This window comes from Cladosporium halotolerans (genome assembly GCF_011745625.1).
Source record: "Cladosporium halotolerans strain TM138-S3 chromosome Unknown Sca119, whole genome shotgun sequence".
NCBI lineage: Eukaryota > Fungi > Ascomycota > Dothideomycetes > Cladosporiales > Cladosporiaceae > Cladosporium > Cladosporium halotolerans.
Genome location: NW_027191569.1, coordinates 1 through 11,364, shown reverse-complemented (window position 1 = coordinate 11,364; position 11,364 = coordinate 1). Strand labels below are relative to the sequence as shown.

The 11,364-nt window shown below is 57.3% G+C and overlaps 1 protein-coding gene across 1 annotated transcript; it reads left to right on the top strand.

Annotated features, from left to right (window-relative positions):
- Positions 1 to 5,051: 5,051 nt before the first annotated feature.
- Positions 5,052 to 8,180, top strand: WHR41_09644 (uncharacterized protein; the record flags this gene model as incomplete). Its single annotated transcript, XM_069378246.1, has 1 exon — positions 5,052 to 8,180. The coding sequence occupies one exon, from the start codon at positions 5,052 to 5,054 to the stop codon at positions 8,178 to 8,180; it is 3,129 nt and encodes a 1,042-aa protein (XP_069224968.1).
- Between the last annotated feature and the right edge of the window lie 3,184 nt (positions 8,181 to 11,364).

Below are 11,364 nucleotides of genomic sequence, written 5' to 3'. Positions count from 1 at the left end.
CATTCGGTAGCGACCATTTGTAAGTGACCATTCTCACCATATTGACCAGAATACTTTCCGCCCTATTATAGCGGTGCAAGCAGACATTAGTCTTGGAAAATGTGTCCCCCCTTTTCCTCGGGGTGAGCTCCGTCTACCTCACTATGAGACGTAACTTATTCCAAACTCTTCAGTGAGGTTGGCGTTCAAAGTTACTGCGATTGGCGGGGGTCCGCTCCTCTTAGTCGGGTACTCGGCAAGGAGAGGGTACCAGATGCTGCAGAGGTTGGAGGCGCTGCTGGCGCGGAAGAGGAGAAGCAGAGAAGGCTATCTTAGCTTGCGAAGGACTCCACTAGTGTGTTACCAGGCGCCGGTTGAAGACCGCTGACTGCTCCCCGCGTAGTTGCACGGTGGAAATCGAGAGAGGCGTAGGTCGCTGTTTCGACCGGCTGTACTTCTTGCCCAGCCAGTGACTGGTATCCAACATTCGAGGAAATAAGACTAGAATGTCCGGCTTCTTGAAAGTTGCCGTACAATGCCGGCTGACGTTCTTGTGACGGGTGCCAGGCATGGGGGATTGACGGAGGATATGAGGTCGACAAGTTATAGTATACCAACTGTTCCCAGGGCGCGCAATCGTCTGGAGGAGTCTGTTGAGAGCCGAAAGGCATCACGCCTCTCCAAAAGTCGTACCTGCCGTGGGCTAGAAAGCCTAGTGTCGGATCGTCCTGAACTGATAGCGCGGTTCCAGGTCCTAATAGTGCCTTTGGGAATCCGAGAGGCTCATCTGCAGCAAGTGAGGGAAAGCTTCTCAGCTGGCAGGCACGTTCAGAGGGCCTTTCTAAGCTGGGCTCAGGGGGAGAGGGTATCCGTGCAGTCGTGCCGGCCAAGGCTCCCCGCGGCCAGAACTCGCGAGCGAGTGCCGTGCAGCTCAACGATCGGTTCAGCTCAACGATCAACGTCGTGTTTTGAGGTATCCACTGCCTTCTCACCTATACCATTCACCCACCATGGCTTCTGAGTATCAACAAATTGAAGAGCGGATTAATCAAGCTGTTGAATTTCAATTTGAACAGCCTGAACCGCCGAGAATTACCCTTTTGGCTACGTTGTTCGATGTTCCCTACCAACGCCTTGGTAGACGCCTTCGAGGTGTAGATTCACGATCTACAAGAGCGCCTACAAACAAGAAGCTTGACAACGATCAGGAGGCTGCACTTGTTACGTGGCTGAAGCGTTGTGAGGCTCTAGGAGTGAATGCACGGCCGCGCGCAATCTCAATATCGGCAAACTCGATCTTACGGCGTGCGCATTCAGAGGCCTCATTACCACCAACGATCAGCCTCTCATGGACCACGCGCTTCCTTCAACGATACCCGGTTTGGAAGAAGCGTAAGCAAGCACCTCTTGAGGCTGTTCGCGCGGCTGCCTACGACCTAGCCGACATTGAGAGGTGGTATGAGAAGCTCAAGGTAGTTATCCATGACCATGGCATTACACCTGAAAACATATGGAACATGGATGAAACAGGCTTTCGAATTGGCGCTTCGAAGAGCCATTACATACTTACCGAGCATCCTGAGAAGTCTCACTTCCTACCAACTGCGAATAACCGTGAGAGCCTCACAGTGGTTGAAGCCATCTCAGCTGCAGGTGAAGCTATACCAGCTATGCTCGTAATCGCCGCGAAACAGCACCAATCCACGTGGTTCCAAGCCCTTCACGATGCAACGCTTATAGGAGTCGCCGATTCAGGCTATATGAACGACGAACTCATGCTTGAATGGATCGCACACTTTGAGAAGCATTCTCAACAGAGCCAAAGAGGTACCTGGCGGCTTCTATTGCTCGACGGCTATGGTTCAAACCCTAAGCTGACGTCCGTTTAAGCTCTGCCGGTCCGCAGCGTTGAGCCCTGCGCGACATCCCCAATCCGGCCAAACGAGCAACGGGGTGAAACGATGGAACGATGCAATGCACGTCGTCACGCCGCCACGCGAAGGCAGCAGGTCTCGTGCGAGCGGCGTGATGGCCCCGCCGCCGGCCTCGTCAGTGGCATGGCGCCCACTTCCACCTCTCTCGCCCGCCACTCGTGCTTTGACACCTTTGTCCACGCCATGGCCTCGCTCCAGAAGACACCCTCGCCTCGACGGTCGAACGGCGAGCGATACTCCTGCGCTGCCTGCAACGGGGAGGGATTCGTCGACGAAAGGCGACACCGCGAGTTGACCGAGACGCCGGGCCCGCTCTTCGTGTCGGCGTCGCAACGCTCTGTGGCGGAGAGGACTGCGGCGCTGCCACGCTACGTTCTCGCCGTCACCAGCAAGAATCGCAAACGCGAGAGGGACCGCAAGCGGCGGCAGGAAGCGGCCGAGCTTGGAGAGGGGGACCTTGGCCGGAGGAAACGTTCGAGAGCCACGGTCGTCGACGACTCCGGAGACGACCAGGGCGAAGGTGTCGAGCCAAGTGTCGAGGGAAGCGATGCCGACCCGCCCTTGGCCGCCGAAGACGTCGTCTCCACCCTCGAGCGAGCAATCTCGCCAACCCCCTCTGGCCCGCCCTCCGAGAGGGCATCGACACCTGCCGTGGTCGAGGAGATCGGAGCCGGCGTCACACGCTCTGGTCGGGCGGAAGCTGAAGCCATGCTCAAGCTGGGGCTGGGCAAAGCATCACGAACTTCTCCGGTGGCGGTTGACAAGATCCTCGACGCCGTCTTCGCCGTCGCCGGCCCTGGAGCCATGGAAGACCTGCTTGGCCTCTGCCGCAAGTGGCGGGATGGGCTGATGTACGAAACGAAGGGCGACGTCGAACGCAAGACCACGGCGCTCCGGGGTGAGTGGGCGGAGCGCGTGCCTGAGGGGAAGGACAAGGAGGCCATCGTCGCCGTACACGTGTCGGCGTACTGGGCGCTCTGCGACGATGCCGACGACTTTGTGCGCGCCGTCGTGCGTCGGGGAAGGCTGGCTGACTTCTGGGAAGCTTTCCAAGCACTGTTGCGACCCACCGTCAAACCCAACCTCGGCTGGAAGAAGAAGTTCGGCGAAGTGAAGAAGGCCAGACTCAAAGAAGCTCACCCCGACCTGGACCCGAAAGGGGAGGAATACCGGCGGCAGGCGAGGCGCTTCGAGCACCAGCTGCATTACGGAGAGCGGTGGGCGCGTCTGCGGGCCGAGTTTGGCCCTGGCATCTTTGCCCTCTTGCCTAGCAGCGCTGTGACGAATTCTTGGGTGGAGCAGACGCTCTCGGCCACGCAGTTTGACGTTTGGCTGAACATTCTACGACGTCACAACCGCCCGGACGCAACGATGGTCGAACGGACATGGTCGCTGGTAGAAGGCGCCTTGAGTGGGAAGAAGCCTCCGGTGCGGTTGAGGCTCGAGGAGGTATCGTTCGAAGAAATGGGCCGCGACTGTCGAGACCCTTCGATCCTGTTGCCGTCTCTGCCCGCGCGAGACGAAGAGGAAGATGCCTTCACTCAGGACGGCGCCTTCCTGGAAGAGACGGATGTCACGTGATTACACCCCATGCCATGGTACGAACGAGGTTGTTCTGCATTGTAGACTGTATTTAAATCTCGCTTGCCCGCTCCAAGCTCTACCGGTCCCTGTGATGTCTCTCTCTGCTTGCTTTGACCTTTACCTCCTGCAGTGATGTGGAAGTGGCCCCACGATTGATCGAGGCCTGGCTGGTTCTGTGCCTGGGACGCTGCGCTCGTCTGATCACACGCTCGATCGGACGACGTGTGCGTCTGTATGCGGGTGCCTCATGCACGCCGGCCGCCATCCCACGACGCATGTAGCGTGACAGAGGCTGGCGATGCAGTTTTCGAAACGATATCACGGCCATTGGAGTGATCGATCGATCTCGACGTGCTCCAACGACGTGTGCCTCCGGCTATAAGTATGGGCCCTTCCTGGGCTCTGGGGGACTCTCTCGTCACTTTCCCAATCGTCGCCTTCTTCACTGCCACACTCCCATGCCCATCTCCAGCAGGTTCGCTCCACGCCGCACCAGAAAGCCTTCGACCGTCAGCCCCGAGGGCGGCCTGGCCCTGGTCGCGGAGGGTTTGCACGCCAAGTACGCCTCTTACCTGCCTTGCAAGAGCTGTTCTTCGTCCGAGAGGGAACGCAAGGGGAACTACGTCAAGAACCTGGCCGGCAAGCGTGACGGCGAGGACAGGGTCTATCGCAGGTGGTGCTGCACCACCAACGGCAAGTTCGCCTGCCCGAGCTTGGGCAACGCCGCTTACATCGACTGGGCCAAGACGCAAGTCGCTCGTGAACCTTTCCGTTCGATCGTGGAAGGAATCCGCGCCGGCTTCGAGGACAAGGGACCCGAGCACTGTCGTTTGGGGCTCCTCTTGCAAGACGGGCCCTCTCCTTGCGTCGCGCCCACTCCTCTGAAACGGACAGCTGCCGCACAAGCGACTCCCCCGTCGACCAAACGTCGCCTGAACTTCTTCACTCCCGCCACCAGCTTACCTCCCCCTGTGGAGGCGGCCACCTGTGGAGAAAGGTCTGAGGATCCTCCCGCGACTGAGCCGACCGCGGTGGACGTCGTCGGGGCAGAGCACATCCTATCTTCGCCGCCCGGCTTGATCGACGGCCTGGTCGACATCCGAGCCAAGCTGGACGGGCTCATCGGAGCTCTGTGTGAGGGCGGCGACCGGACACGAGAGAACAGCCTGTCACCGGAAGAGTACCTGGGCATACACGAAGCGAAGGGCCTCGCTCTGCGCGCGGTGGCACGCCCTCCAACGCCTCCCTCCTCTTCCTCGCCTGCTTGCTCTGGGCCACCTGGGGTTGGGGCTTTGATCGAGATCAGTCCTTCTGACGCCGACGTCTCTTCGTCTGACGCCAGAGAAGAAGCACCTCCGCCACTCCCCTTGGCCAGCACGTTGGCCGCCGACTTCCACGCCGCCGATGGCCCGGGAAAGAAAGCCATCCGGGCACGTGCGAAGCAAGCCACAGTCACAGCAGCCTTTGAGCAGGAAGTCCGCAGGATCGGCGCACTTGCGAGGAGGCTCGGCTAGCGTCAGAGTCGGGTATGTGAACGTCAACGGACTCGATCAGATGAAGTGGACGGCCTGCCTCAAGCTCCTCCACACCTCCTTCGATTTTCTCTTCCTTGCAGAGACGTGGTTCGTCGGGCACGAGCGGCATGTCCGCGACCGCCGCTTCGTCGCTTCGACACCCCTTCCATCGCCATCGCTCCAGCGTACCCGCAACGGCGGCGGGATATACCTCTTGGCCTCGGCTTCCGCACGAGGTCGCCTCGTGGGTGACGTCCGGACCACGCCGTCGACCGTCACCTTCCACGCCGATGCCTCTTCCGTCTCCGCCGTCTATCTGCAGCCTAGCATGTCTAGCGAGGACGTCGTCGCTGCCCTCGGCTCGGTGGCAGCGTCGCACGTTGTCCTGGGAGACGTCAACGCTCGCTTGCCGTGGCTGCAGACACAGCTCGGTCGACCTGGCCCGCCCGAGAGGGTGGAAGCTCTGTCCGACTTCGCTCGCTCGCACGGGTTCACTACCCTCGAGGCTACCGAGCCCGATGCTTCACCACAACCCGGTCTCCCTGCCGGGGTGGTGTTGAGGAAGCTACTCACCGTGGATCACTGTTTCGTCCAGTCTGGGCGGGTCGCCGATGCCAACTTCTTCTTGCTGGACAATCCATCGATAGGCCTGCCCACCGATCACGCCTATACCCTTTGCCTGCACCTGAGTGCTCGCCAGCCGACCCCTTCGTGCCAGGGTGACGCACCGGCTGCCATTCGCTTCCACCTGGGAAAGTTGTCTGACGAAACTGTGCGGAGGGACATGTGCGCCGCTTTCGACGAGGGGACGAGGTCGCTCAGCTTGTTGTCTGCTGCAGTGCCAGTCAACGCTGCCGCTCTGGAACGCCGTCTGATTGCTCTGGTCCGATCGATCTGTCGGAGGTTCCTTGGTCAGAAAAGATCTTCCACCGCGGCTGGCGTAAGCAGGAAGAAGGTTCCCGCCAACCGACAAGACCCGCAAGTCAGCACTTTACTTTACAAGTCGGCCGCGGCCGAGTCTCGAGAGAATGGCGACATTCTACCTTCCGAGCGTGGACGTTCGGGGGGGCTCTCGGCTTTGCGAGAGATATCTGACTCACTCGCAGACCGGTATGCCGGTCGAGCCTTGGTGTCCAACGAACCGGTCGACGGCGCCGGAGCAGACCAGAGCCGCGATGAGCTCTCAGAAAGCCATGTGGTGAGGGAGATCCGCAGACAAGATGCGAGCAAGACCTGCGGCTTGGACGGCGTGCACATGCGTGTCATCAAGGCACTGCTACCGTCGTGCTATCCTAAAGTGCTCGGTCGACTGTTCAATCTTTGCCTCTCCAGCGGAAGCACTCCCGCCTCATGGAACTCGACCGATGTACACATGGTTACCAAGGACACTAATCGTCCTCGAGACGTCGACAACGTCAGGCCCATCACTCTGATATGTATGCACCGCAAACTGTTCGAGAGGCTCTTGCTCGTACACTTTTTCGACAAATCCGGTTGGGGGAAGCTGCATCCCACCCAAGCTGGTTTTCGCGGCGACTACTCTACTCTCACTAACGCTGCAGTCGTGCACCACCTGCTCTCGACCGGCTTGGTCCGCTACGCTGCATTCATAGACCTCGAGAAAGCGTTCGATATGGTCGATCACACACGCCTCCGTGCCCTGCTGGTTCGGCGTGGCTGCCCGGGCAGGATTCGCAACTTGATAGAAAACCTCACTTTTCGAGGTCTACGCTCCCGCGTCCTCGTCAACGGCCAGTCATCTGACTGGTTCCCTCGCACGAGAGGTGTCTTGCAAGGCTCGCCTCTCCCACCTTACCTCTTCAACATCTACATCGACGAGTTGATCGTGCGTTTGAACGACTCTGCTGTCGGCATTCCTCGGAGTCTTTTCTATGCCGACGACGGCGTCCTCCTCGCACAAGATCTGCCCTCACTGCGCTGCCTCGCCGATCTCCTGACGGAGTGGAGCGCTGAGGCTGGCATAGCTGTGAATGTCAAAAAGTGCGGGCTCGTTCTTGGACGCGCTGTCGCTCTCGAACACGCGTCGCATCCTATCCTCATCTGTGGGAAGCCTTTGCCGATCGTTGAGTCTTACACCTACCTTGGCTTCCCTGTGGGATCGAACGGGATTGATTTCGCCGGCTATCTGAGCAAACGCATCTCCCAAGCCACCGGCCGTGCATCCTTCCTACGCCTCCACTCGGACAGTTGGGGTCCAGCCCACCGTCTGCGCATATACGGCAGATATCTTGCCCCTATGTTCGAATATGGCGCCCCTCTGATATTTGCCTGGTCTCGCCAAAACGAAGCAAACAAGAAAGCTTTCCGAGCTGCCACGGTGGGCTGGAAGGACCTCATTGGGTGGATTCTTGATTGCAGCCCTGACGGGTCCGCCGTCGGTGCCAACCTCTGCGGTATCCTCGAGCCCGAGATCCGCTTTCCACACCTGCATACTTCTTTCCAGCGGCTGCTCAGCCTCGCACCTGCCGACAGTCCGCTAAGTTCTTGCTTGGCTTCTCGACCTTTCCTACCTCGAGCCCCCGTCGGTCGCCCGTTCCTCGACAGCCTTCGAGACGTACCGGAATGGTCTTCGATCGCTCGGCAGAGTCGATCCCTGCCTTGCTCGCGTCGTCTTCTGCGTCTCCATCTTCGGCGTTCGCGACGCTTCGAGGTGATGCTGTCCTGTCAGTCGCGACATCTCACCCGCTTGACTGCGCGATCTCGATCTACCACTTCACTGTACGGTGCCGATTGGGTCTTCTTCGCTCCCTTGGAACATCAACAAAATTTCGTGAGATACAGAATGGGCCGCTTCCAATTCGGGAAACTATGTGCTTGTGGCCCAGACGTGATATTCCGCCGTGGCCACGAGGACTGTAGGTACTTGCCACGGCCGCCTCAGTTGTCTGGCACCGAGCTACGCCGGAAGAGCGAAATGGCGAAGCGGCTCGGCATTGGTGTGTCCGCCAGCTTCACCCATCTGGACTTCCTACTGAATACTAGGCAATATCATCGTGCCGGTCCAGCGCTTGCTGCCATACGTAGAGCACTTGGCGATGTCTATTCTGCACGGATGCAATTGGAGAATGACCCGACTCTTCTCGAACCGACAGAATCCTCTGTGGCGCCGCGACCACGTGACTTGGTACCATCGGATGGTACGAACTGAACCGGCCACATCACACCCTGATCGATGTATCCGATGACGGACTGACCTGGTCTCATAACCTGGTCATGACCTGAGGATGTCGAGAGGGGGGACGGTGTCGATGCCGTGTCGAGTGTGGCCGTTTCCAGGTGTGGCTTCGACGATGTGGCTGTGCTTAGTGTGGCTTGACTCGTAGGGCTGAACTCTCGTCCCGTCCGGGGTCGGGATTTGTTCCGGGCCCTGCTCGTGGGATCGTGGCGTTGCTGGTGGACTCCAGACGTCGTCTTCTGGAGAGGAGGATCGATCACATCTATCTAGCTGATGCCGGTGGACTCCGGCTGGCTTGATGGGTGACGATACTGCTGGTGGACTCCAGGTGTTGTGGGTGGGTGCCAGTGGACTCTGGCCCGCTTCTTGTTTCGACCTTTTTCTACAGAGGGTGCTCCTAGAAGTGAGCGTGGAAATCTTCTTGGGGTGGTACTCCGCTAGCGTTTGGTCGTGTTGACCCCTCGCATGCCTGGCATGGGTTTGCCATTCCAGAGTGGGGTTCTCTTTTGGGTGGAGCTGTGGATTCAGCACTTCCCATTTCGGGGCCCACTCATACTCGGCTGGCTGTGGCCGCGTAGTAGGTTGGGAGAGTCGGCTTGCGTGCTGCGTGCGTTAGACCTGCCATCACGAGGCGTGCACATTCCCCCGGAAGTGAGGTGTCGACCGGGTTAAGGAAGGCGAACGTACCCTGGATTGGGTGGTCTCGGCTTCTGATCGAACCGACGGGAACTCGGGTCTTACACCTGGGATAACCGTGTCGCCTGGCGGCGATGAAAGCAGGTTCCATCGGTTGGGATTGTCTCGCGAGGATTCGCTGAGGCTCCTTGCTGGAGAAGATGTTAGTTCGTGCCACCGCAGGCGTAGGCAGTCGGCTGCCAATCGATCGAACAATATCTAATCTGGATGTGGGAGTGAAACCTGATGGCGGGATACCGGCCAACGCTGTCTGTCCATGGGGCGTGCACCCGGTGGGTGTATCGTCAGGAAGGACCATGGGAATCATCGATGGGATCGTCGGGTGCCCGCGAAGGCTATACGTGATCCATCCTCTGCAGGCATGGTGGCACATGAAAGGGGAATGGTGTATCCGGTACCCCAGCCCGATCCGACTGACTCAGTTGGTCAGAGAGAAGCGCATGGATTTGTCTCTCCTCTCTGCAGTCTGACCTTCAATGTATGTAGCTTATCTTTGCCGCCATCTGCTAGGCTGCATTTCGATATTCTAAATTGAACTCCTAACCCTAACCCTAAAACCCTAAAACACCCTAACTACCTACCCTCCTCTACCTTATCTTCTCCTTTCTTCTTCCTCCTTCCTTTCCTCCCCTACCACCTTTAATCAACACTATCCTCTATCTATTTCCCCTTTCATACCCTTCTCTTACCTTCCATCAATCTACTCTTCTCTTCTACTATCCCCTAACCCTTTCCCTTACTCCTCAACTTCTATACACCCTCATATCCATCTCCTACAATCCACTCTATAATCTAATCTACCAACCTCTATACACCCTAACCCTCATCCTTCTCTCTCTCTCTTCTCCTTCATATTACATTTACCATTTCATTCCTTCCTCTCTCATTCTCTTCTTCCTTCTTAAAACAAAAAAAAAAAAACCCCCCTTTTTTTTTTTTTTTCTTCTTTTCTCCCCATCTCTCCCTCTCCACCTCATTCTTCTTACTCACCTTAATTATTATCATCCTCCAAACTCTCCCCTCATCACACTCCCTCCATTTCACCTACCAATTCACTCCCCACTTCACTTCTTTAATCCCCCCTCCCTCACTCAACCCTCACTTACTTCAACTAACCCTCCACTACATCACACTCCCAATCTTCTATACACCCTAACCCTCACCTCTTTTCTTTTCTTTTCTTTTCTTCTCTTTTCTTCTCTTTTCTTCCTCATCTCTCCCTATTTACCTTATTCTTCTCACCCACTTTTCTTTCTCCCTCCCGATTCCACTTTCAATCTCGCTCCAACCATCCTTGCCATAAAATGACGCCGCTTGCTCTCTTTGTCTCTTGCTGCGTTGTATACGTTCCGATCATGATTTTGATTTTGCTGACTCATCCCCACGTTCACGCCCTGCTGACATAATCCGACTCGACATCCTCTACTCAAACACCGACTCCATGCTTGCTTTGTCGATTGCCTTCGTCTTATTCTCTCTTCTCCATTCCCCCGCTATCCCCCCCTCTTTTGACCCAAAATCAAAATTCTCCCCCTCTTCTCTCTCTGAAACATCCATACTTCCTCCCAAAACTCTCCTCTTCCCTTCTCAAACTCTATTCCTACCTCACTATTCCCTATCCTCCATCCTCTCTCACTGCCACCTCTAAACGTCTTCCTTCCACCCCTGCCTTCGATCATGCCACTTCGTGCCGTCCTATGCCTCCGTACGGGCATCCCACTCACATACCTACCCCTACCCTCTACACTTGTCAACACACACTATGTCTGAACTTGACCTTCATCCGTCCCCTTCACTACGCCTTCGTCTTTCTCTGTCCTTCCCAATCAATCACCCTCCATCCTTCCCGTTCCTTCCCCCGCCACCTCGCTTCTGTCCTCGAACCGACCTTTCGGGCACTTCGTTACGCTAATGCATCCGCATCCTACGCTTGTGTTCACAACCTGTCCACGCCGCTCCCCAACCGCCACGCTAACGGCTGTCTGCATCCACCCTACCCATCACACCTCCCTCTCTCTCTTATTCGCCTTCTTGTGTGCCCGGTCCAAACTTAAATCCCACCCTCCTCTCCCTTCTAACCCTCTCCAACCAGGGTGGGCAATGAACAAACGAACACCGAACAGGCGTAGTGCTCGTTCGTTCGGCTTCTTGGACAGGTGTTGTTCATTTGTTCAGGGTCCACTCGGATGTTCGTCGTTCGTTCGGTGCACGGTCCTCCCGGGTGCTCGGGAGTGTAAGAAGCTTATGTCCATCACAGTAGTCCTTCCGAGTACCAGCTGCGTAAACCCTGGTAAGCCTCTGCCAACTCCTCCATCGTGTTTGGTCGCTCATCGTTGACAACGTCCCCAGCCATCGAAAAGATTCGCTCGTCGGCGGAAGAGCTTGCTGGCGCTGCGAGGATCTCAAAAGCGAGATGCCTCAGGACAGGAAACCTGTGATGATGTTCGCGCCACCAGGTAAG